Below are 27026 nucleotides of genomic sequence, written 5' to 3' on the forward strand. Positions count from 1 at the left end.
AACTCGAATACTCAGAGATGGAACAGCATCTGATGGCCTACTGCCCCCTCTAATTAACATCAAACTATCAAAGAAACTATTGATGGATGGTACTCCTCCGTCAGTTCCCCTCAGGAGGAATTCCTCTACATCTATATCATCTTATGACACTTCCACATCTGTCATAGCAGGTTAATTCATGGCTTATTTGACATAATGATCCACCCTCACATTCTTCTCACAAAGCTTAATGGACAGTACTCACATCCTGGAGGATTGCTGTCTGCTCCTGACTGTCCATGTTAAACATGGTCTTCCAGATTTGTTGCCTGTAATATTGGTTGAAAACTTGTGGACTGTTGAACTGGTTCTCCATTTACTCTGTGAAAGTGGTAGGTATTGTCAGATAAAATGTTGTAAACTACTTTTGTGTTGGGGGCAGGTGGTTGGGATTGGCGTGTGTTCCACCACATGCTGGGTCTGGGGAACACTTGATTTCACCTCCTTTGCAAGCTGCCTAGGTCATATCTATTTTACTCTAATTCAATTGCTTTTTTTCTGCTACACCCTATTTTCTCTTTTTTTGGGTGGTGAATAATAGGTACTGCTTCCCTACTTAACATGTCGGGATGGGTCATTTGTGGCAAGGGGAGGGACGGGGGCAGCAGAGGCATGCGGAGCAACAGGGGACACTTGCGTGGCCTCATCCACCTGCAGACCTGATTAGTTCTCTCATTGTGATCTATTATTGTTCGTCCAACAAATGTTCGCTATGTTTCTTACCTTCAAATTTTTGCTATTATTAATCTCCCTAATAGGAAGTATTCTTTATTCTGTAATAGACCAATTGGTGGTGTGTTGGAAGCATGTGGGGTCTCTCTCACTACAGATGAGCCCTGGGAGACCTGTTGTCTGCTCTTACTTATGTAATGGCCCACCCCATGTAATTTAACATCTTCTATCAGTATTGCTTTCAGTGCCTAGATTTTATAACTCAGACAGACTTTCATAATCTGGTCAAATTTCTGACAGACGTCACCAAGTCCAGATGAAGAATGTCTTGACAGAGGGGCTGTTGACCTTACCATTTAGTCTCTTAACCACCACCAATCAAACCTTGAACTGTATGTGCAACTGTACTGTTTGTATTTGTGTTAAGCATTTATTAAAGTACAAAAGCTCCAGGAGATGGTCTCAAGATTGAACACCACATTTGAAAAGGGGAAGGTTGGGAGACTGTTACAAAAATACTAATGTTTGTCACCAATTGTTCTGTGACGAAAGAAGAATTTGAGAAAACAATAAAACTTTTTTAAATGGAGATTTTTGCCTGGAGACCATTGTTGACCCTTATAGTCAGACATACAACTCTTAAAGAATGTGTTACAAATGAAGGTGCAACCACCCTCTCAGGAGGAACGGTGCTGGTCATAGAAGAGTAGACTGAGTAGGCCTGTCAAAAATCTGAAAAGCATCAGATCACTCTGTCTTGATTCTGAAGAACACAAAAGTGATAATGACAGTAACACTGAAGTCTGCCTTTGGGAACTACTACAGCCTTCAGTTAGAGCATTCCCAACTGGACTCCAGGTTCATTTGCCCTTGGGGTGGAGCTATTAAGCCCCATGTGGATATGAAGATGAGGTGCAACAGCCAGTTCAGCAGAGCTGCTGCCTGTCTCCATCATTGATATCTTGTTGTGCTCTTGTGTCCTCACAAACCCTGCTCGGTTGGAAGTTTCTAATGATTTGAAGTCTAGTGACAATTTCCCAATGCATATACCAGACAAAGCAGTGGATCGGTAGTCAGCAACATAAATGGGATTCTGTACAGCCAAAAAGTGGAGAGATGGGATTAAGTGAAATAACCACCTGGCTGCTGACTCATTGATTCCAAACTCTCCAGAACGATATAGAAGGCAGCCTGTTCATTAACCTAATGTTAAGCACTCCTTTACAATCAGGCTTAAACGGATGAAGAATACATATTAACAGAAATTTCTGAACTCAGTAAATCATTTCACTAAATCATCAATAGTATAGAAGGCTGTCATAATTTGTGGGAAGGGAGTTACAAAATGTCCTGTTAGCATGTATTTTGAGGAATGGGAGTCTTTGACCGAATAAAGGTGAGATTGACATATGCCTGTTGGCTTCTGCAGAAGCCATTTGTGTGATGATTTCTCTGAGGTTTTGTCAGCCCAAAAGGCTGTCATTGTCAGAACTTCATCCTCCGTTGCTGGTGACAGGCTGGAATTAACCCTTTGACTGCTGGGGACCTGTTAACTCGGCATGCCTTGCCGTTCCCCTTTCACACCCGACGTGTTTAAGTGTGGCCTTTGGGTTTCCCTACAGCGCTAAGGATGAGTTGGCACATACCATGCCACTGGCCTTTGCTAGGGACGAGTACAGGTGCGCTAAGTCACATCTACCTTATGACAGACATGTAAAAACGCAGAGCTGTCTTTCCACTCTGCTCTTCCAGTAGCTGTTCAGTGGTCTGACTGTATAGTTTGAGAATGCGTATATGTTTGTTTCTGTGTTCCCTCTTTGCAGAATTTGACTTTGCTTCACATATTTGTCAGTTTTATTATTATTATTATTATTATTATTATTATTTTAATGGGAGAAATGTGACTGTGCCATGGCCATGGTTGCACAGAAAAAGAGGACCTGGATATGCTCACTAGGAGTGACAGTGAGTATGAATTCTGATTTTGCTAGCAGTGATGAGTCTCCAACAGAATCTCAAAGCTGTAGTCCTCAGCCCTTTACATCAGAGGGGAGAGCAAGAATTACAGTCAGCAGTTACTCTGAATCTGTGGAATCAGAAAGTGACAGTGACACGTTTGACTGGAAAGAAACCAATTTCCAGCTATTAAACCATTACTTTGATGACTCGAGTTCAGGATACAAATGTAAACTAGATACTGACCCAAGCATTCTTTCACTTTTTGTGATATTTCTGTCTCAAGAGCCGTTGCAATTTATATCAGATGAAACAAATCGTTTTTACGTTTACAGAGAAAATACTGCAGAATCTGTTAATTCTCGACTGTCAAAGTGGGAAGACTCTGGATTTGAGGAAATGTATTGTTTTGTTGACATTTGCCTTCTAATGGCACAAGTTAAGAAGTTAAAATTGATTATTGGTCTAGAGATACACTTTTGAACAAACCAGTTTTCAGCAAAATTATGTCTGGAGACCATTTTTGTCTATTTCTGAGAATGCTATACTTCAGTGAAAACTTTGCAAGTACTTTAGCTGACAGTCTATTTAAAATAAGGACAATTGTTGACAAAGTTTGTAATTCATTTCGTCCTCATCACAAGCTTTGTGTAGATGAAAGTCTCTTGCTGTTCAAATGACGATTATCTGTTAAGCAATTTATTCCAACCAAGTGAAGTAGATTCATAATAAAGACATTTGTACTGTCTGTCAGTGTGTGTATATTTTGGATTTTGTTGTATATACAGGTGCAACAACAGAAATTGTTTTTCCACAATTTAGTGAAAAGTGGCGATGTAGTGGCTACTCTTATGGGACTGTATTTGGATCAGGGTCATATTCTGTATGTCGATAATTGGTACTCCAGCTTGGACCTGTTCCTGTAGTTTCACAACCATGGAACAACCACATGTGGCACTGGTCATAAGAATGGGCACAACATGCCAAAACTGTGGAAGAAATTAAAATGGGGAGAAACTGAGCTTAAGTCCATTGACAAGTTCCTTACTATCAAGTGGTGCGATAAGAGAGAAGTGTGCATGTTGACCACAAGTCACACAACACAAATGAGTGAAACAGCGAAGACTGACAGAAATACTGGCGAAAAAATAAAGAAACTGCAATGTATTGTAGGTTACAACTCGAGTATGGGTGTAGTTGACTGTTACAGTGGAATTAGTGTGTAAGACTGTGAAATGGTACTAGAAATATTTTTTTCACATTCTGGATTTGTGCATTATAAATGCTCATGCTCTCCACTGGTTGGTAACAGGGCGAAAAATGGTACTCAGAGTTTCACCTTCCTCTCATAAGGGAGAGTGTAGAAGAACATGCTGCAGAACGGAAAAAGAGCTGGTAGGGGAAGGCACTACGATGACGAGAAAACTCTGCAATTCACAGGGAGACGTTTTCTGGATTTTATTGTCAGTGAACATTCGCAGAAAAATATGCTTATGTGCAGATGTGTGATTTGCACTAAACAGAAAGTACACCGGGAAACAAAAATACCAATGCAAAACTTGTAACCTTCCATTATGTGTTGTACCTTGCTTTGAGACTTATCATACAAAGAAGCATTACTAATCATTTGGAACTAAATCTGAGAATATTTGACACTTCTGAATGAATTACTAAAAAATGTAAAAAAATATTTATTTTTTTTAACTTTGCCAGTCTCTGTCCAAAGTCTGGATCGAAAAGGATGGGAAATAGATGTAACAGGTGTAAAATTATTCAAACAATGCCCGACTTCTTCATGTGTAGCAGTTTGCTGGAAAATGAATGGACTTGGCGATTGAGGTGGCGCAATATCTGTACTGTGGTAGATGTAATTAGGCCGAGTACATTGTGCCAGTATAACAAAACTTATATAGTAATCTACGTACGATAAATTTAAATTATTAAGACATAACATAGACAGTTATATTCTTTTATCCTGAGTAGTACAAATATAGATCACATTCAGTTCTACTTGTAAAAAACCTGTTTTCTATAATCAATTTCAAGTGCCTTTGATCAATGAGAAATAACATGCCAAAGTTAAAACTCTGTTCTCAGTGCGATTTTTCTTACTACTTTTCCTCTATGTTTGCCAATATTGGAAATTAAATCATTGTCTGGGGAGGGTGGGGGGTTTAAAATTGGTTGTTCAAATGAGAGTGGCTTTGAAGCCTTAATAGAAAACTGTATTTGTAAAAGAAGTATCGAATATACCCTGCTTTCATCTTTATATATATAAAAAAAAATAATCAACACCTTTTTGACGAATTTGTAGATGATTGGAAAATATTAGGCTAATAAAAATTTTTATTCCATATCTTTGTGCTGTCAATCTATTGCACTCTAAATTTCATTTTCATCATTCTTTCACTCTACCAAATATGCGCTCTGAAGTTTACATTGTTTTCAAGGCCGATTTTTTACAGCTTGGAATGTTTTATAGAACGTAGTTTTCTAGCAGAATCAGAACGAAAATACTGAATTATTGATTTTTTACGAAATCATAAATTTTGCACTTAATTCGTTCAATACTGGAAAGTGCTACGCAAATGAAACTTTATATTTGAGTACCTTGCATTGTTAGGTTATTACACTCCAAGTTTCATGTTCGTCATAGTATTCATCCAGGAGATGCAAGAAGCCAAACTTCGAAGTTTTTTCGGGTGCCTGTTTTTTTGGCCAATTCACCTACAATTTTCTGACTCAATATGGCTCATAAAATTCTTTTCATTATTATTCTTAAGAGAACGCATGAAGTTGTACAAAATGGCCAAATTTGATTTATTTACAAAAACTATTGCTGGAGATATTAGAGCTCAAAGTTGCCAAAAATTCATGCTGGCTCTGCGCGAGTCGTAATCAGTCCAGAAGTATTCAGCACAGGACGGATTGGGAAGTGCGGGCCACTCCGGTCCCGGTGGTGGTTCCGAGGAACAGGACTTAGCGCAAGTACCTGGATTACGCCGTAGTCCGCGCCGCCTCAGTATGGCATGGTGGTCGTGCGCCTCAAGCTGTCAAAGGGATAAGCTAATGGCTGAATATTATTATACTTACCTGTCCCATCAACATTGGCGAAGAACCTGAGACAGAAGCCAATGGACAACATGTCAGTGAGTGGCCATGAAAACCTCAACAATTTTGTAAAAATGACATTGCCCAAATTGTGGTGGAGCATTTTGCTCAAAGCCCTGTGACTGCAAGCTAAGATCGAGCCTTTTGCTGTGATTGTTTGAGAGATGCAATTGAAACTTCAGTTTTAGAAATGACAAAGCGTGCAACCTTCCATTCCTATTGTGGGAGCTTGCTACGGATATGTTGAAGGCAGAGAACTTTGCACTTCTTAATAATAAAATCCATCACATCATGCTACAGCACATTGCTCAGGTGATAAAAAAACCTGTCTAGAACTTTTTAACTTCAAATAATTAATAGAATAGTTCTTTGATATGTGGGGAGAAGCTATTTACATTCCTCTCCCCAAACATGGGAAGCCGTGAACATACTTGAGAAACATTTTGTTTTTTACTGTCATTAGCTTTGAAGGAAAAGAAAGAAATTGGAGCACATGGGTAACTGTCATGGTGTCTTTCCCTTAGAACCAAGGCTGCACAGTAGTCTCTCTTTATGGATCCAGAAGACATCACTCCCCTATTGACAGTCTTGCCTTGCTGGAGGTGGCTCATTGTCAATGATTTTTTGAATTTTCCTATCTTTCAGCTTTCCAGGAACAGAAAGCCAGTTGCAACTAGTAATTAAGAGAAAGATATGGATTGGCCATATATTTTTATTTCTTATTGATTTTTTTTTTTTTTTTTTAAAATCTCTGCAGGTCTGTTTTAAGTATTAATCTCACAGAATTTAGATTGAGCGAACAATTTAAAATCTTATTAAATTCAGTTATTATTTGGGCTGTTTTTCTGATCAGACTTACCTGATTGCTGCACCTGATTGATCTGAAAAACTCTTTTACAGCAGTTACTATCTAACAAAATGTGGATAAAAAATAGTTCATCAGCCCCAGTTTCATAAAGTGTTTGTACAATCCTAACTTGATTGTGATGACACAGTTTATGGGGCCGCTCACCAAAAGGTGCAGATACTGTTCGCTGTGGGATAACTAAGCTTAGTTGCTGCCACTTTTAGAATTGCCCCCCCTTCTCAGGCTTTGCACAGAGGCTGATGAGCCCTCACTTTTATCATGGTGCAAGAGACATATAAAATCTGCCTTATTCCACTGTATCTAGCAATTTTTTAACACTCTATTGCATGACTGTTTTTGGAAAACAATTCCAGTGAAAAAGATATCTTGAGAGTAGGGTCTGATACACAGAATGCTATGTAACAGATCAAACATGAAATTTTGATGTAATTTTTATGTATTCAATATTTTAGGTTTGTTGTCATGTGGCCACAAACTGAAAATATTGGTTAATTATTAATCGTTCAGTTTGAGTCATGGAAACATAATGTGCTAGCATGAAGCATCATTTTCCTTACATTTAAAATGTCATCTAAGTGGCAGGAATAATTCATTCTTTCAGCTGCTTCCACATGTGTTTATGTACACTTGACATTCAGCAAAAACTATCCGTCTTGAACTGTTTAAGTCTGCATAATGATGTTAGACATTCCAGCTCGATACAGCCAGACTGTGTATGTTGCCAGACAGTAACATTGTGCTTACACAAGTGATTGCCTTAATATTATATACAAATTTAAGGTTTGTACCAAATGGCATCATCATGCAATAGCGGCTTAAAGAATTTCAGCAAGACAATGTGTTTTTACATTTGCAATGTATGCAGGACAGAAGGCACTTTTAGGACTGTACGTTAAGATAAAGACAGTAGATATCTTCTTTGATTTGACTGAACGATATGAATGAGTCAACCATGCCATGCCATGCCATGCCATGAAAACCAAACTGCAAAATTTTGTATGTCTTTAGCAGAGGTTCTTTTGGTTGGTCCAAACAGAAAGAGGAGGGCAAAAAAGTGAGAGTCATTGTTAGAAAAATGAGCCTCATACCTCAAAAAGCAGAAAAATATACAAGCCTCGTCCAAAACCAGGTTTAGACAAGAGATACAATGAATATAATCACCAGCCCACCAGGGATGACATTTTGCCACCACAAACATATCAGTATGAGCATGACAAGAAGAAAAGTGCATAAACTGAACCAGTATATCTGCCTTACAAAGGGAAGAGATTCTTTTAAAATGTCAGTGAAGTGAAGCAGTCTGCACCATGTCTTTGTATTACGGAGGTTATAAATTTGTTTCGCTTACTACATTTTGTGCCATAAAATATAAATACTAAAGTAGTTGTGGCTTCTAAGGGGCATATAAATAATTTCAGATCAGACATTTAAAAAAAAAAAGTATTAGGAGTGCAGTTCCTGAATCTTCTCACAACATTTTAGATAAACACCATTTTTTTTACTGTATACTCGAAGGGACCTAAGCAGGGGTTATCCTTGATTCCTTTAAAATGCTATATGGCTATCTGTCAGACTTCTGATGCTATTAGGTAAGTGACCAAAGACTTTTGTGGCAGCATAATTTACCACCTTCTGAGCCAAAGTTAGATTTAACCTTGAGTAGTGAAGATCATCCTTTCTCTTAGTGCTGTAGCCATATACACTGCTATTACTTTTGAAATCATTCGGATTGTGAATGTATATATTGTGAGGCTACAATGAAGATCCCTAGCTCTTTAAATAAGTGTCTGTAGGATGATCTTGGATGAGCTCCAGCAATTATTCTGATTACACACTTTTGTGCAATGAACACACTTTTATTCAATGATGAGTTACCCCAGAATATGATGCCATACAAAAGCAGAGAACGAAAATAGGCATGGTAAGCTAATTTACTGAGATGTATATTGCCAAAATTTGCAATGACCCTAATAGCATAAGTAGCTGAACTCAAATGTTCCAGCAGATCTTCAGTGTGTTTTTTCCAGTTCATCCCCTCATCAATGCATACACCTAGAAATTTTGAATATTCTACCTTAGCTACCGATTTCTGATTGAAGTCTGTATTTATTAATGGTGTCATTCCATATACTGTGTGGAACTGTATATATTGTGTTTTGTCAAAGTTTAATGAGAGCCCATTTGCAGAGAACCACTTAATGATTTTCTGAAAAACATCGTTTACAATTTCATCAGTTAATTCTTGTCTGCTGGGTGTGATAGCTACACTTGTATCATCGGCAAAAAGTACCAGCTTTGCATCTTCGTAAATATAGACTGGGAAGTCATTAATATATATTAAGAACAACAGAGGACCCAAGACCGAACCGTAGACTAGTTTGATTAAACCACATTTTCCCACGTGGATTCGGTTACCTCTTGTCATAGGCTGAAATAAAAATTTCCTACCCACTGTCCTTTCCATTCCTTCTACTGTGGAATACTGTCACACATCTAGTCTATGATATACATCAGGGCTAGCTGTGGCTTGCCAAACCACATGTGAGCCAGATTTGTGGTCTGTGTGTAGGACAAGGCAAGGCCTATCTCAGCTTTCTTGGCCCTTCTCAAAAGTATCCATTACAGTGCCAAATTTTGTTTAGTATTATGGCATGGTATTTTTAGGTCAGCACAACTCTCTTCAGTATGGCAGAATCGTGGTGTCAGTACTGTTTAATCTTCACCATTTGTTCATGGTGTGAAGGACATTCACACGTCCAGTGGCTGTTTGCAAAGAAAGAGGCAGTCCAGTGATTTGTCAGTGCAAACCTTTAAAAATGAGTGGGAATGGCAGAAAGAGGTATGAGAATTCTCAATATCTTTTATGCAGTTGCATAGTTTTCAGTTACTACAAATCTGCTATGAAATGACATTACATTACCATGAAGAAAGAATTTAAAGATTTACTTGACAATGATAGAGCAGAAATTACAGTGATCAACAGACTAGATTCATTGTTTTATCCAGCAAGGAGCTCTTTGCACAAATTTTGCAGGCATTTAAGCACAAGAAAAAATTGGTGGTACAAACAGAAATATTTCTAAAGTTGCATACATTATTTGTGCAATAGTTTTTGATAGCACTGAACAAAGAGTACATTGTTTAAGTCAAGGGGCATGCCTGGAATGATTTTTCAATTTAAAACCTGCCGTCATTGAATTTATGAAGGAAAACAGAGTGCAGGGATGAAAATGACATCCAGAATGGATTGCAGACCACACTCTTTAAGTGAACTTGACTGCGCACTGCACACAATAAGACATTGCAAGGTGAGAAATAACTTACTTCTGATTTGATGAGGATGCATTTAAAAACTAATTCACATTTTAGAAGGGACAAATTCCGACAAACACAATCCAATTGCCTTAGCTCATTGACCGTAAATAAAAAAACAAGGTTTGAAGAATACATTATGGCCTTCACAGAATCAGGTTTTATAAATGTTTTGAGGACATTGCCAACCTTACATCTGCTTTAGATCTGTTTTCAAGAGCATTTGTTGTTTCAGTTAAAACCATCCTTGTGCACTTGCAGATGTAAGTCATTGATCTGCAATGTAATTCCCATTTTAAAGATATTTCCTTTTATGTTAAAGCCGTTCAGGACATCTACATTGGTTCCCTCAGGTAGAGTTTCCATGTCTCCATAACGAGGTTGCAAAAGCGGTACAATATTTTGGTCAGCATATGTGTGTGAATCAGCTTTTTTCAATTAATGAACTAAATAAGTCGCAATTACATGGCAACTTGAGTGTGAAAATCTGTGGAATTGTCTGCTCCTGTCCGTATACCAACAGTTTGTACCAGATAAGTTATAATATGTCTTCAGCATGGCCAAAATAAATAATACTGAAAATTTGTTTAGTTTGTGACCTATATTGTTGAGAAATTTGAAACATGAAACCAAGTCTGGTGCAGTGCAATTGTATTGGCAAATAAATTTGAAGTTTCCACCTTTCCCACTCACAGCACAGCATGGCATGGTGATGGGAGAAGTATGTAGTCAGGATGAACACTATGCCACATGAGCCAAGACACAGCTCATGAGCTCTAATTCTTGGACACCCCTGATGTGCACCCCTGTCCATATCTATGCCACTCCTGTTCCCAGCTCCTGCACCAGGTGTCGTATTCTCTAGGAAGACCCCCGTGTAAGACTTCTTCCATACAACTGTATAACATCTTCAATTTGAGCCCTGTCACTAGAACTGCATAATCCAGAAGAGTAATGGTCACCTGTGAAAGTTAGCAAGCCATTTACCAATTCGGCAGTGGTCACTGCATAGTGTTCTATGTTGCTGTAACACCAAAGCAACTATCCACCTGAATGAATTGCCAACTCCAAACTATGACCAAAGACCAAGTGGATTGCTACATTGTGGAGCATGCCATTCAGTGTAATATGATAGAATTAAACAGCTTCAAAGCCTCAGAGACCCAGATCACCATCTACTTTCCACCATCTTCCTTCAACACAAGGTTGTCTGAATTCCACTGGTTGGAATTTCCCGTCCTATGTAGCCTTCATTCTGGCACTCTTGCTGACATCCACTAGTTCCTGTTTGCCACCTGCCTCTATCACCTTTCTTTTCCTAATTGTGTGCAATAGGCCGCATGATGTGCAACTTTATTCCCAATGTCCATGGCGAGGTCCATCTTAGCAACCATGACACCGTGCAGCGCAGTACAGGTGGGCCCAACAACATGGCAAGTGGACCGCTTAGGATTGGCATCACATTCTCTTCACCAACGAGTGTCGAATATGCCTTATACCAGACAATCGTTCGAGAAGTGTTTGGAGGCAATGCGGTCAGGCTGAACACCATAAGAGACACTGTCCAGTGGGTGCAGAAGCTGGAGGTTCTCTGCTGTTTTGGGGTGGCATTATGTGGGGCCAATGTATGCTGCTGGTGGTCATGGAAGGCGCCGTAACTGCTGTACGATATGTGAATGCCATCCTCTGACCGATAGTGCAACCATATTGGCAGTATATTGGCGAGGCATTAGTCTTCATGATGACAATTCGCGCCCTCATCATGCATATCTTGTGAATGATTTCCTTCAGGATAACGACATAGCGCGACTAGTGGCCAGCATGTTCTCCAGACATGAACCCTATTGAACATGCCTGGTATAGATTGGAAAGGGCTGTTTATGAACAACATGACCCATCAGCCACTCTGAGGGATCTACTCCAAATCACCATTGAGGATTGGGACATTCTGGACCAACAGTGCCTTGATGAACTTGTGGATAGTATGCCATGACGAATACAGGCATGCATCAATGCAAGAGGACGTGCTACTGGGTATTAGAGGTACCAGTGCCTACAGCAATCTGGACCACCACCTCTGAAGGCCTTGCTGTATGGTGGTAGAACATGCAGTGTGTGGTTTTTATGAGCAATAAAATGGACAGAAATGGTGTTTATATTGATCTCTATTCCATTTTTCTGTACAGGTTCCGGAACTCTCAGAACTGAGGTGATGCAAAACTTCTTTTGGTGTGTGTATTACTGAGTTGTAGCCTGCCGTATAAGATAAAATGTTATGTAGTGTTCATGATGTTTTTGGGCAATATTATGTAATAATGATATATTAGATGTTAATTATTGGATGGTAGTAACAATCTTTAGGAAAATATGATGTTTTAATTTTTCTTTACTGTCCATAAACGTTTAGATACAGTGTTAGCAATAGATAACTATTGCAGTACAATTGTTTATTCCAAGTCAGACCTTAATAAACTTCAAATGTTAGATGTTAAAATAATTTTTAGTTATTGTTTGTAATTTTTTCCTTTGGTCCTCTTTCAGTTGCTGGCTACAGGAACTGAACATTTCAATTCAAAACCGAAGAAAGGTATCCAGTTTCTGCAAGACCACCATCTTCTCTCAACACCACTTGATCCTCAAGAAGTTGTCCAGTTCTTACGCGAGAATCCTCGCCTGGATAAAAAAATGATAGGCGAATACATAAGCAATAGAAACAATCTCCAGGTCTTGGACAGTTTCGTAAAGTGAGTGATTATAGCACTTTTTAGGTAATGACAGTTACTAATACTCTATTGTGTCAGGCACAGGACTTGTAACTGATGTGTTGAACATTTGTAAAGACACACATGATGCAGGATTTTTCAGCTGTCATCATCTTCATTAAAACTTTCATGAGTAAGTGAAGATGTTGGTAAGTGAAGATGTTGGTGAGTTATGATACAGACAAATATTTCTGCCACTCTTGGAAGTGGCCCCTCATCAGGATGATATATTTATGATTTGGGAAGGGCTTGTCTCAGGTTTTATATAGTCTATCACAACCATATCTCTTATCCTTGTTGTGAAGGCGAAAGTATAGTTAGGTTGTCAATAAAATTCTTCTGGATTTGTGAGCGCATTGTCAACTATAAAATTCCAACATTTCGGTCTTCCTCAGGATGTATTGCTAACTGTAGTTAGCAATACACTCTGAGAAAGGCATCTAGCAGTGGTCACCGAAACGTTGGAATTTTATAATCGACAATGCGGTCACAAATCCAGAAGAATTTTATTGACTGTTACAATGGCCACGGAAGCATACATTTACATATAGTTCGGTAGTGTGTGTGATGTTTTGTTAATGTGGTATGCTATCTAAACAGAGAATTTCCACATTGCGCTCATTACACAAACTGAATACCCCATATTAATGAGACAGGCTACTTGAAGGTGAAATTGCAGAATCTACGATCATCTTTTGGAGTCTGAGGGGGCATCAGTTCAATCTACCAAACCAGCAGAAAAGTTGTGAGAGGTATTAGGATCCATGAAGGATGCTGCAGACAAGCTGCACATGCGCCCCCCCCCCCTCCCCCCTGCCCACCACACACACACCTGAGTTTGGGGTGGTCTGCGAGTCCTGCTTAGTATACATTGGTGAGGCACGATGAGTCATTAACACATTCCTAATGGAATGCTAGGACAACACAGCAAGACAGCAGTAGCATGGTATTATAATATGTGTGGCAAAGCTATACAGATCTGGGAAACTTGTGTACTGGCAAGGCAGACTTTTACCGTTAAGGGCAGGACTGGCCACTGCATGCCAAACTTCACACATGCAGTGTGGGCTGGCCAAGCCTGGCTTGTCACTCATCATTGCTTGATCCTTCTCAGAAGTACCTCGAACAGCATGACATTTCATTTAGCATTGCAGTTGCGGTATTTTTCAGGTGTCACAAATCTCTTCAGTTCTGCAGAATTGTGCTGTCAGCACTATTTAACCTTCGCTATTTGTTTGTGGTATGAAGGACATTCACTGGTGCAGTGGCTGTTTCCACAAAGGTGGCAGTCTAGCGATCTATTGTAGGAATCTTGACAGGTAGTGTACATTTACTATGAAATGACATTGCAGTACTATGCAGAAAAAATTTAAAGATTTAGATAACAATGAAAGAGCAAAAAATTACAATGATCAACAGACAAGATACATCATTTTGCACATAATAAAGAACTTTGTGCTAAATTTGCATGCCTGGAGCCCGTGAAGAAATTGGTAGTAAGAACAGTAAAATTTCTGCATTATTTCATTGTCTGTTGCAACAGTTTTCAGTGGAACTAAAGAGAGAGTATGGAGACTTTGATATATTACTGCAAAGTACACTGGTTAAGTCAAGGGGTATCACTGGAATGATTTCACAATTTAAGACTTCAATTTTTTGAAGGAAACAGGGGTGCAGGAGTGAAAACTAGAACATTTGGAATGGAGTGCAGACTTCACATTTTAAGTGGACTTGTCTGCAGACTGCAAAGTAACTTTTTTCTGATTTAATGGCAATGCATTTAAAAAGAAAATCTCATTATAGAAGTGGCACATTCTGACAAGGACAGTCCAGTTCCCTAAGCTCACTGGCATTAAAGAAAATGAAAGGTTTGAAGAACTCAGTGTGGCCTAGACAGAATTATAAAGAAAGTTTTACAAAGCTTTGAGAATATTGTCAGTCTTATATCTGTTTCCAAGCTGTTTTCATTTGCCATTTCAGTTGAAAACATTTCTGTGCATGTGCAGATGTAACTGATAGACCGCAGGGTAATTCCAATTATCACAAATCTTTTTATGTTGAAACTGTCCTAGACATCTACATTGCTTTCCTCAGGTAGTTTCCATAGCTCCATAATGAGGTTACAAAAGCGCTACAATATTTTGATCTACATATTTGTGTGAAAGGCCTTTTTTGGATTATGAAACTAAATTACGTGACAGTTACTTGGTAATTTGAGTGCGGAATTCTGTGAAACAGTCTGCTTCTGCCCGTGAGCCAGCAGTTTGTTCCAGATAAAAATTATGTCTTCAGTGCACCAAAATTAATTAAATGATATTAAAAATTTGTTTTGTTTGTGGCCTGTGTTGTTGTGGCCTGTAAAATATAAAACCAAGTAGCATGCAGTGCAACTGCACTTCATTTAAATGCAACATGTTCGCAGTTTCCCCTTTTCCTCCTCCTTGCACTCAGACAGCATGGCTTGGTGGTAGGGGGAATGTGAAGCAAGGCTGAGTGCTTTGGCACTCGTGCCCAGATATGGCCTGCAAGCCAAAATATTGGCCGCCCCAGTTAAGAAAAAGATACTAGAGATGATTGAGTTTGTTAAGTAGCATTCTATTAGGAATTATGATAAAGGGCACAGACTACCATCATCTTGACTGCTAGCAGTAGCTGGCCTGCACACAGATGACATCCACGAGGCTGTCCCGCCAAGCATTCAAGCGTGGCAATAAAGCTTAATAGCGGAAGGCATGGAACAGACTGTGTCGTCGGTGCCTCCAGGCACTGCTGGAGCAGGTCTCTTTCCCTGTACTGGTTTGGCCCTCTATCATCTGTCAGCCTACAGGAATTAAAATCATAGACTAGTGTTAATAAAATACACGCTGCTGCCACTCAACCAGAAATTGAGTCAGTGATGTTCTTGATGAATTATCACTAGGAGCAATGTGAAATAACACTAGATAATATATGAATGTAACAATGGTCTGATTCTAAATGTACCACACTGATGGAAGTCACCTGCAATGTTGCCAAATTGTTGATCTAATAACAACATGATGATGGGGTCAAGTGCTCGTGACTATTGTATTGAAGTTAAAGTGTTGTTATATCAATATATTCAGCATGTATTGTTTTCTTTTCATTTTGTTTTTGCTTTATTTGTTTCATCGTAAAAAGACTCCAGACGCAGGAACTATTCTACAGCAACATGTAATCTTAACACAATATTTAGTCTTGGCACTTTATATGTGAGTATGTTATTGTGACAGTCTTGTAGCAGTCTACTTGATTATGTGATCTGTGGTTTATTAGTCTCAGAACATACATATTCTGAGTCTTTTGGTTTAGGTTTGGTGTTTGTGTGTTCTAATATGATCTGTTACAAATACTTTATTTCGCTCCTCTTTTCTTTTCTCTTTTTTTCCATTGAAAATAATTTTGTATGTACTGTCTTTTAAGCTTTTAGGTTAGGAATTTTCTTCCTCAATTAGTTCATTTGTCTATGATTAAATATGTATTTCAGTTTTTGCTTTCCTGTTTTACACTGTAAATATTCGTTATATACGGGTTCAATCCTGCGACCTCTGTTTTCAGGCACTTGCTGTACTTCTAGACCACCAGGCATGGCGTTTACTGTGAATAAGTATATTTAAGAGCAAAATGGAAATACTTGTCAGGATATCAACCAGTATTTAATTGTTTTTATTTCTATGTCTGTACCTACTTGTCACACTTAGAAGTATTGTGACTGAAAATACTTAGTCACTCTGTAGCAGGAAATTAGTACTTACTTAGTAAATGTCAGTCACCACTCCATAGCTCACTCATTTAATTTTCTTAATTTTATCTAAAAATGATCAGTAATAACTTATCATACTGTCAAAGGTAAAATTATGGAAAGGAATTAGGCTTTTATTTTCTTAGTAATTTGTGTAACACCATGACACAAATTGAAAAGTGAAAATAGTATTTATAGACATGAACTTCTGAGTATGACAAGTGTATAATTGTTGTCATAATCATGATCACTATCCAGCATAATCATTATGTACTTGTCAGGCTCGAAAGTATGACAACTAAAAATACTGTGGTCACTGTGCAGTACATTTTACCTTGTTACAGAAATGACTTCAAGAAAACAAATGTTATCCGTCAAGAATTAGATTAGATGTCCTTTTTGTTCCAGTATATCCATAGTGAGGATACTTCTATTACTACCAACCATTGTGACAAACATATGGTAATCAGAGAAACAAGATTTCTTTTCTTACTTTGCAGCTCACATATTTGGTGCTGTCTTTAATCATTCATGTCTACTTTCACTGTTCCTAGGAGAAAACGGACCTCTCCTGTCGATCTTTATTACTTGTCAGTTCCGTATAAGTTACTAGAAATGTCTACCTTCATTGTTCTAGGAGAAAATGTACCTCTGCTGCTGATCTTAATTAGTTATCAGTTCCACATCAGTTACTAGAAATGTGTTGGTGGTAATTCACAGTGAGGGCCAATGTGTGAAGTTGCTCCATCATATACACATGGTTGTCTTCTTCTGCATAAAAACTGCTACAGGTTTTTTTAATAAGTGGGAGCTATCTCCTACAAATTCGTTTCTATCATGATTGTGTAGGCGAAAGATTTGTCTGTAGTATGTTTGTGCTTTACATTTAATTTTAATGGAGTCCCTTTCCTTTTCTGGACATAATGTACAGTACTTCATCATTTTTTTTAATTACAGTTCTTGTCAGCCTTATTCTTTCCATTTCATTACTGAATTATATAGTGTTCTCGTAACCAGTGAAGGATGGTTTCTTTGTCGTTGCTGCTATTCTTTTTCTTTTTTTTTCCCCCTTTTTCCTTGCAATACACCTTCTTTATTAACAGTAGTTATTAGTCCTGTACCCTTCCCCCTAAAATCCAGGATCCTCTACTTGAATCATCAAACATTGTGATGCCTTACACAATGGTTGTGTTGTATCCTTTGGATCTTGTGAGTGTCAGTTCCCTCCTTTCTTGGCGGCGGAGGGGAGTGAGGGGGAGTGAAGAGGTTTTTAACTGTATGTCCATGGTAATTTGAGCTTTCATTTCTAAAACTCTAAAACATATTTCTTTGCTGCTTTTGTTTCTGAGTGAGACTTTCTGCTTTGTTAGGATTTCCTTCAACTTTAATTCATACTTCAATGTTAGAAAAACATTCTTAAAAATTGTAATGTAATTCTAATATTCTGCAAATGAAACCTGTTTTTAAATACATTTCTTTCATTTCAAAAAGGATCTGAAGGGGTGTGAACAAAAATGTTCAAAGACTAGTGCTGTAGAAAAGTGCAAGAATAACTGATAAAAACAATTCGGTGGAAAGGGCTCTTAGTTACAAACATGGAAGTTTCTGAGATTAATACATTCTTTTATTGTGATTATTATGATGCTACCATGTTTTTTGTATTATTCGCAGATCTTTCGACTTCTCTGATATGCGAATTGATGAAGCTTTGCGTATGTACTTGGAAACTTTCAGGCTACCAGGAGAATCCCCACTTATATCATTAATTATGGAGCATTTTGCAGAACATTGGCATGTGAGTGTTAAAATGTCATGGCTACCATATTAAAATTCATAAATAGTTAGAGTGCCATCTCTAAAGCAAATAGCTTCATTATTGGTGGATAATAATTTACAGAAATGCAATGGTGAACCATTTGCAAATGCAGATGCTGCATTCACGTTGGCATATGCAGTAATAATGTTGAATGTTGATCAGCACAATTATAATGTGAAGCGTCAAAATAACCCCATGACATGTGAAGAATTTAAAAGGAATCTGAAAAAAGTGAATGGTGGGGAAGACTTTGATCAAGAAATGTTGGACGACATATATAAAGCTATCAGGTAAGCCTCTCTCTCTCTCTCTCTCTCTCTCTCTCTCTCTCTCTCTCTCTCTCTATTAATCAGTGTTGGTCATGTTGGTCAGTTGAAAGCTTAAACAATATGAATAATTAAATTGTTGATGAATACTATGGCAATTATTACCTTTGTGTTTCTGATTTTGTTAAAGATCTGAAGAAATTGTTATGCCAGCGGAGCAAACAGGATTAGTAAGGGAGAATTATCTATGGAAAGTTTTACTTCGAAGAGGTGCCAGCAAGGATGGTATTTTCATTCATTCTCCAAATGGATTGTTTGATCATGATCTATTCTCTCTCATTTGGGGCCCAACTGTGGCAGCATTAAGTTACATCTTTGATAAAAGCAATGATACAACCATATATCAGAAAGCAGTATCAGGATTTCGGTGAGCATTAAGTTATATGAAGCTCTATGGAACATACTGCAGTTAATTATAGTACATATGTATGAAATTAGTGATACAAATATGAATATAACTGCATTTGAAAAATATTTAGGTCAGGAAATAAGTTCACATTTGTTGATTACGAGTCCTCAGCTATTGTAAATTATCTGAAAGGTAACATTGTTCCACAGCTGGTTGATTATAAAAGGATGGTGTCCAATCAAATAGCTGTCGAATAATGTTGTTATATTTTCAGCATATCTGTAATATAGAACTGTGTAAAAATAAATTATATGTTATTCATTTGATATTTTACTAAGCAAATTGCATTACCATTGTGTACTCTACAGTTCAAAAGTGAAGTAAAGTAAAAGTAAAGACTAAAGAGTTATATACAATTTTAAGGTCACTTTTTGGTAATTTTAGATCAAACTTTGCATGTATCTGAATAGTTTTGTGAAGTGTTGATTATTTTTCACCCAATATGAAACACACCATCACATTTTGAAGTAAAATGTGCAACACTTAAATTGGAAATTGGTTGTAAGCTTTTGGTAATGTGTTGTTTACTTTCATTAATATTATAGACAGCACATAGACAACAGATCAGGATCCTCTTTTTTTTTTTTTTTTTTTTTTTTTTTTTTTAGTCACGTCATGTATGTGAAACTTTTCATCACACTTTGTAATTCAGTAAGCCTCTATTCATTAATTGCTGAAACTGCCCTTTTGATATGGAGAGGAAAAGATGCATCCTTTCTCATAATGGTATACTTATCAGTATGTAACAACCTGTGCTGCTTATGTCGAAAACTGCTTCCATATGCAGTAAAGTGAAGGGCAACTGTGGCCACTACTCATATAAAGACTGGTTGGATGCATTCCTCACTGTCTTCTCTGTTTGGTGAGTGTCATTCAAGAGAAGAGAGAGCCACCCACCCCCACCCCCACCTGCCCATATATATGCTATTTCACATAGAAGACTACTTACAGACTGGTTCAGAGCATCATATTCTTTACTGTTTCCATTATTTAGAGAAAACCAAAGATCACCCTATAGCCTGTTATTAAGTCACTTAGATGGTGAGAATTGAGGGGACTCACCGAAATCAGGTGTGTTCTTCAGTGCAACTGCTGTAACTCTTGTGCCAGTTACATGTAAAAAAAAAAAAAAAAGTTTCAGATGAGATCAAGGTATTTTTTGGTACAGAATCCAAATCTGCAATAAAAAGGGGAGGGGTGTTCCCATTTAAAAATAGTCATCCGCCGGTGGGTGGGAGGTGGTGTGGATTAAGGGGCGGCCAGACCCTTCAAAAATATTAACTTCTCATCTCGAACATTTTTTAAACAATGCATATTTTTCAAGATATTAAACAAACACCCTGTACACATTCTTAGAATTCTTTTATTGTTGTTATTTCAAAGATTCTGCCATTAACATTTAATGTGTCTTGACCCTTGGCTGCTTGAATCATTTATTGTCTGTGCGTCAGAGCTGTGCTCTCGTGGCAAGTATGGTAGCTGTCACTCTGTTTCATTTCAGAGTTCACAGGTCTTGCTACACCTCATGTTGCTCATATTAGAAATGAACAAAAACAAGCTTTAGAAACTTATTTTGGTATCAGTGCATACATTTGTTACTAATTTCCAAAGAAAAATGAAAGGGAATGAAAATTTTTACATATTAGTTATGTATCTCAGGACAAAGTATTAACTGATACCAGTTGCTGTAAAGCCTGGTCACCACAGAGAAAAATTGTGGCATGAGTCACTGCTGGGAATTTGACTGTGAATAAAGTGAAAAGCTGCAGAAGACAAAGGGGTATACACAAGCTAAATCAGCATTTCAAGTCCCTGGCCTTTTTGTAGAGGCAGATCATATAAGACTACTGTTAGAGAAAAAAAAGTGACATGTTAGGAGTGAACTTCTGTCTGAACAGAAGAATTAATATTGCTAACTTCATCAACAGATGAAGAAAGATGGATTCAGCATTTTATTTACATGATATAGGTTTTCCGTGCTTTCCCTAAAATGCCTGGATGGTTCCTTTGAAAGGGCGCGGTTGCCCAATCCTATGGGACCAATGACCTTGCTGTTTGGTCACATCCGCCGAATCAACCAACCAACCAGCTTATTTTTATGGAGGGTATTTAGGCCTCTGATCAGACAGTAACAAAAACTTAATTTGGATGAGTTACTCAGAAAGAGAAGTAGCTGCATGCAAGGCATAAATTTAGATATATTTGAATGGTAAATGTGTGTGTTCATATTGGAGGTTCATCTAGATTAGAAACAGTTTTACATTTGATTCAGAATTGCTTGTGATAATTTTCCTTTGATTTAGAATCCACACCGGACTCTCATTTGGAAGGACTACAGTTCAAGCCCATGTATGGCCATCCAGATTTAGGTTTTCCACGAATTTCCTAAATTGCTCTAGGCAAATGCCTGGATAGTTTCTTTGAAAGGGCATGGCAGATTTCTTTCCTGATCACTGATACATTTTGATCTTGGCCTCAATCTCTAATGACCTTGATTTACAGTCATCTTATGGTCTGAAACTTCTATTCCATCCCTTAGTCACAAATTGAATTTATTCCACATAAAAGATATAAAAAAAGGATAAAGTAATACGTTTTCTTGTCTTTTAATATATCTCTAAGAGAGAGAGAGAGAGAGAGAGAGAGAGAGAGAGAGAGAGAGAGAGAGAGAGAGAGACCTCTTGTTCCTTTCAGATTAAACAGTACATGCACTGAAAATTATTAAACTTGTCAATACTTACTCTTCCTGTACATTGGTGTCATGAAATTACTAACATTTCTCAGAAGTTGTTTTGTGAATTATGATGCAGACAAGTGAATTACAGTTTGGTTTCTGATGTGCTAGAAGTACAGAATCAGCTATAGTAGAAGTCACAATCCTCGGGTATTATTTTAAGACCAGTACTGTTCCTAATATAGACCTGGGAAAAAATTCTCTTTGTTGATGACTGTGATATTATAGTCACTGAGAAAGCAAATGAAATCCTCAAGGAAGTTTACAATTAGTCAATAAGCAAAAAAGTGACATTGAACATAAAGAAAGCAAATGCCATGAATCTCAGTTTGAAGATGGAAAATGACATTGCTAAATTAAATGTAGATGGCACCTCCATAGACTGTGTAACAGATGCAAAATTTCTAGGAATGAACACTGATTCTTGGTTGAAGTGATGAACACACAGATGGTTACAAACAGAATGTCAACAACTTGTTATACCGTTCAGTGTGTAACAACCATTATCTTTTAATTACATACTATTGATATGTACACTCAGTTCTTCTGCATCTACATACATACTCTGCAAGCCATTAAACGGAATATTGCAGAGAGTACCATGTACCACAGCTAGTCATTTTCTTTCCTGTTCCACTCTTAAATGGAGTGAGATAAAAATGACTGTCTACATGCCTCTGTACAAGCTCTACTTTCTTTTCCATGCAGAATTTATGCAAAATGTATGTTGGTGGCAGCAGAATCATTCTGTACTCAGCCACAAATGCAAGTTCTCAAAATGTTCTCTGTAGTTTTATGTGAAAAGAACATTATCTCCCCTCCAGGGATTCCCGTTTGAGTTCACAAAACATCTCTGTAATACTCACGTGTTGATTATGATGCCGTTTCATATCACTTTGCAAAGTTATGCCTAGATGTTTAATTGATGTGACTGTGTCAAGCAGCACATTACTAATACTGTATTCGAACATTACAGGATTGCTTTTTTGTACTCATCAACATTAACCTACATTTTTCTACACTTAGAACAAACTGCCACTCGTTACACCAACTAGAAATTTTGTCTGACTTGTCTTGTATCTCACTAAAATCACTCAAGGATGACAGCTTTCCATCACCACATCATCATCAGCAAACAGTCGTAAATTGCAGTTGACCCTGCCTGCCAAATCATTGATATCATATAGAGAATAAGAGCAGTCCTGTGGTACCTCCCTAGGGGTACACCTGAAGATACTCTTGTCTTTGCTGAACTTTCATCAATGAGGACAACACAATGGGTTCTGTTACATAACTAGTTTTTGAACTATTCAAATATCCTTATGCTTGGACCTTTGGCAACAGTCTGGAGTTGGGCACTGAGTTAAACGCTTTCAAGAAATCTAGGAATATGTAATCTGCCTGTCGTCCTCCATCCTCGTTTTTCAGGAAAGACCATGTGAGAAACGGCAAGCTGATTTTCACACAAGCAGTGCTTTCTAAATCTTGGTTAATTCACTGGAAGAACCTTTTACGTCTCAAGGGAATTTATTATATTCAAACTCAGAATGTTTCCAAGAATTCTACAGCAAACTGAAATTAAGGATATTTGTCTGTAATTAACTGACATTAAGGATATTTGTCTGTAATTAACTGACATTAAGGATATTTGTCTGTAATTAACTGACATTAAGGATATTTGTCTGTAATTAACTGACATTAAGGATATTGGTCTGTAATTAAATGATAAGGATATTGGTCTGTAATTAAATGATAAGGATATTGGTCTGTAAATATTCTGATCCATTGTTTTACCTTGCTCATATGTTGGGGGTCACATATGCTTTTTTTCCAGTTGCTTGGGGTTTTTGTTCTGAGTGAGAGATATAAGATAAATGGTGTCAGTGTTGCAGAGTACTCTCTCTAAAATGAAATTGGAATTCCATTTGGATCTGGCAACTTATTTGTTTCAACTCTATGTTGCTTCTTTATGTGAGGGATGTGTGTTTGTGTCCTCCATATGGGAATCTGTGTGATGGTCAAATGACAGTATGTTTGTATGATCCACCATTTCTTAAATGCAAAATTTAAAACTTCATCTTTCCTTTTGATGTATTCTGTTGCAACACTAGACTGGTTGGTTGCTTAGGGAAGACTGGTTGATGAGTGAGTACATAGAGACTTTCAACCTACGTAGTGACTTTACATATAATCAGAATTTTCTTGGGTTCTTGGCAAGATCGGTTGGTGGTGTAAGTTGTTGAAAGCTACTTACATTGATCATCTTATGGAGATTGTGCATTCTTTTTTGAACCAAGAGTGCAACAGTTTGTTTTCTCAGCATTTTCCATATTTGATTATTAAACCATGGAGGGCCTGTTCGTCCTTAATCCACTTATGTGGCACATACATCTCCAGAGTGCGATTAACATTTTTTAACTTTGCCCATAGATCGTCTATGGCCATCATATTGGAGCAATAAGATGTTCATTTGCTGTCTAAGTGGGCTGCTAACAACTGCTTGTCGGCTTTTTCTAGCATAAATACTCTTCTAGCCTTCTTGATGAATTTATAACTTAACTATGATGACATGATCTCTAAACCCTGTCTCTATACTGACACTGTCGATAAGGTCAGGCCTGTTGATAGCCACAAGGTCTAAAATATTTCTGTTGCATGCGGCCAGTTGAGTTATTTCATCAGGGCAAGTTTTTGGGAAAATGTTAAAAATACTTTACAAGACTGACTAACTGTACCACCGGCAATGAATCCATAGCCCTACCAGTCTATACTCAGTAGATTAAAGTCGCCTCCAAGTAATATTGCCTTTCAGAACTACTGGGTGTAGATTTCCATTGAATGATTCTAAAACTGTTACAGCGAAGTCAGGTGCTCGGTAAAAAATCCGATAATTAATTTGAGTTCACTTAGGCCTGCTACACGTGTCCAGATAACTTCAGACTCAATTTCGACCTTAGTAGACACAATATATCTGTTGACAGCAATGAACAGTCACTCTACTGTGATGTCTAATCTGTCTTTTCTATATATATTCCATACCTTGCTGAATACTTCGGGGCTTTGTACTTTGGGTTTCAGCCAGCTTTTGGTTCCAAGAATAATTTGAGTGTAACAACTTTCCTGAAGGGCAGAAATTCAGGAATTTGGTTACAGATATTTTGACAATTTACTCTTAAAATTTTGACATTTGAAGTGTGTGTACTTTGGTTCTGATCTGATTTCTCTCTGTGTATTAACTGGTGACTGTTCATCAGAGGCCCTCAAACTACTGTCTAGACTAAAGGACAGCATGTGCACTCCACAACTACTCTTTATCTGAGTAGCTACATGTGTAGTGTACCCCTGATCTATCAAGGGGGGTCCTAAAATTCTTCACCACATAATGCAGGTCTATAAGTCTGCAGCCAAGACCATCACAGAATCAATGGACCCTTTTACTGAGACCCTCCACTTGGCTTGAAACCAATGGACACTGATCAGTTCTAGGAACGATGCTGCAAATTTTAAGCTCTGGTTATACTCTGTGTGCGATGCTAGTGGTGTTCACTTCTGCCAGCTGCCCATGTGAACTGAGTATGGTCTGAGCCCAAGTGACAGACATCATTGGTGTCGATGTGAGCCACAACTTGGACGACTGCACACTGCATGGTCAGTAGCCACAGGCAGGGCCTTCTTCATATTTTGGATGAGATCACCCGGCAGACATGCCAAGCCCACACAGGCTTTCTTTCCATCCCTGGGCACTGTTTCCCTAAGGGACTCTGTGATAACTAGTAAATCCATCCGTCTTCATGCCTGCTCAGACCCTGCTGAAGGAGTGGCCACCTGTTTACTCACATGGTTAATTAGCAAGGCCACATGGCCAGCTTCCACATTGATTTTCTGCCTTGAGCGACGTAAATGCCATACAGCCCATAGCTCGGCCTGCAGTGAGTGTAGATCCCACATGATGGGTACACTGCAGGATTCCTTTGCAGTAGAGCCTATGGGTGAAACAAGTGACACCTGAGGTGATCTATGCAATGCACCAGATGGTCCACCACTACTACACCCAGAGGCAGTGGCCTGCAAATGGCTGGCATGCTCACGAACTGTGGCCTTCTCCTCATGTGTCTGCACGCAGTATGTACACACCCTATTGATCCTGCTAACTTAAGAATAAAACAAACAGAAAAAGTTAATTATGTAACTTGATAGTCTCCTGGAGCTTCGCAGCGGAGTCTAGCAGCTAATAGAGATAGGGTCGGTGGTTACTGGCCATCTAAAACAAACAAGAGTACTGAGCTACACAATGTGGCTGTACACATTACTGTTACTAAAACCTCTCAGATAAAAAAATACTCAATGAGTTTATGAAATAACAATGTAGGAAAAGTTAGATTGGTACTTACCATAAAGAAGACACATCAAGTTGCAGAAAGGCACGATTAAAAGACACTCAAATGTAGCTTTTGGCCACAACCTTTGCCTGTAAAAACACACGCACACACCTCATGCATACACGACTGCCAACTCCAGCATCTCGGCCTGGAATGCCTGCGTCTCGGACAGAATAAATCTCATTTCACAACTTGATTTTAGGAAATCATAGCCTTGTTGAAGTAGCTGATTAATACATGCAAGACCAGGATAATACTGAGAAGCAAGTGGTGTGCTCCAAAATTGTTTCTTTGGAGGGATCAGCTGTACCAGGATTGGATATGATGGCTTGGGAAATCTGCTTTTGAACTAGGCTGGTGAAGGCTGAGTTGAGAATGGCAGTGTATTGTTGAAAAGAGTTTGCATCTGAACAAATATGTTTGCCTCGGTTGCCAAGGCTGTATGGGAGGGAACGTTTGACATGGAAAGGATGGCAACTGTCAAAACATAAATATTGCTCCAGAATGAAATTTTCACTCTGCAGCGGAGTGTGCGCTGATATGAAACTTCCTGGCAGATTAAAACTGTGTGCCCGACCGAGACTCGAACTCGGGACCTTTGCCTTTCGTGGGCAAGTGCTCTACCATTACCTTCCAAACTTTACAGAAGCTCTCCTGTGAAACGAGATACTGGCAGAAGTAAAGCTGTGAGTACCGGACGTGAGTCGTGCTTCGGTAGCTCAGATGGTAGAGCACTTGCCCGCGAAAGGCAAAGGTCCCGAGTTCAAGTCTCGGTCGGGCACACAGTTTTAATCTGCCAGGAAGTTTCGTAAATATTGCTGTTTGTTAGTAGGTTTAATATGGACAGAGTTGTAGCTGTGCTTCAGTGAGGATGGGATCAGC

At 38.4% G+C, this 27026-nt stretch overlaps 1 protein-coding gene across 2 annotated transcripts in view; it reads left to right on the forward strand.

Moving 5' to 3' along the window:
* LOC124593683 (Golgi-specific brefeldin A-resistance guanine nucleotide exchange factor 1) overlaps window positions 1–27026 on the forward strand; it is a 304033-nt gene that overhangs the window by 92499 nt on the left and 184508 nt on the right. For both annotated transcript variants that reach the window (XM_047131983.1, XM_047131984.1), the window contains exons 14-17: window positions 12500–12702; window positions 18152–18275; window positions 18378–18586; window positions 18753–18989. In XM_047131983.1, the coding sequence (XP_046987939.1) occupies window positions 12500–12702; window positions 18152–18275; window positions 18378–18586; window positions 18753–18989 (773 nt within the window). The remainder of the gene's footprint in view (window positions 1–12499; window positions 12703–18151; window positions 18276–18377; window positions 18587–18752; window positions 18990–27026) is intronic.

Source organism: Schistocerca americana, chromosome 2 (genome assembly GCF_021461395.2).
Source record: "Schistocerca americana isolate TAMUIC-IGC-003095 chromosome 2, iqSchAmer2.1, whole genome shotgun sequence".
Classification (NCBI taxonomy): Eukaryota; Metazoa; Arthropoda; class Insecta; order Orthoptera; family Acrididae; genus Schistocerca; species Schistocerca americana.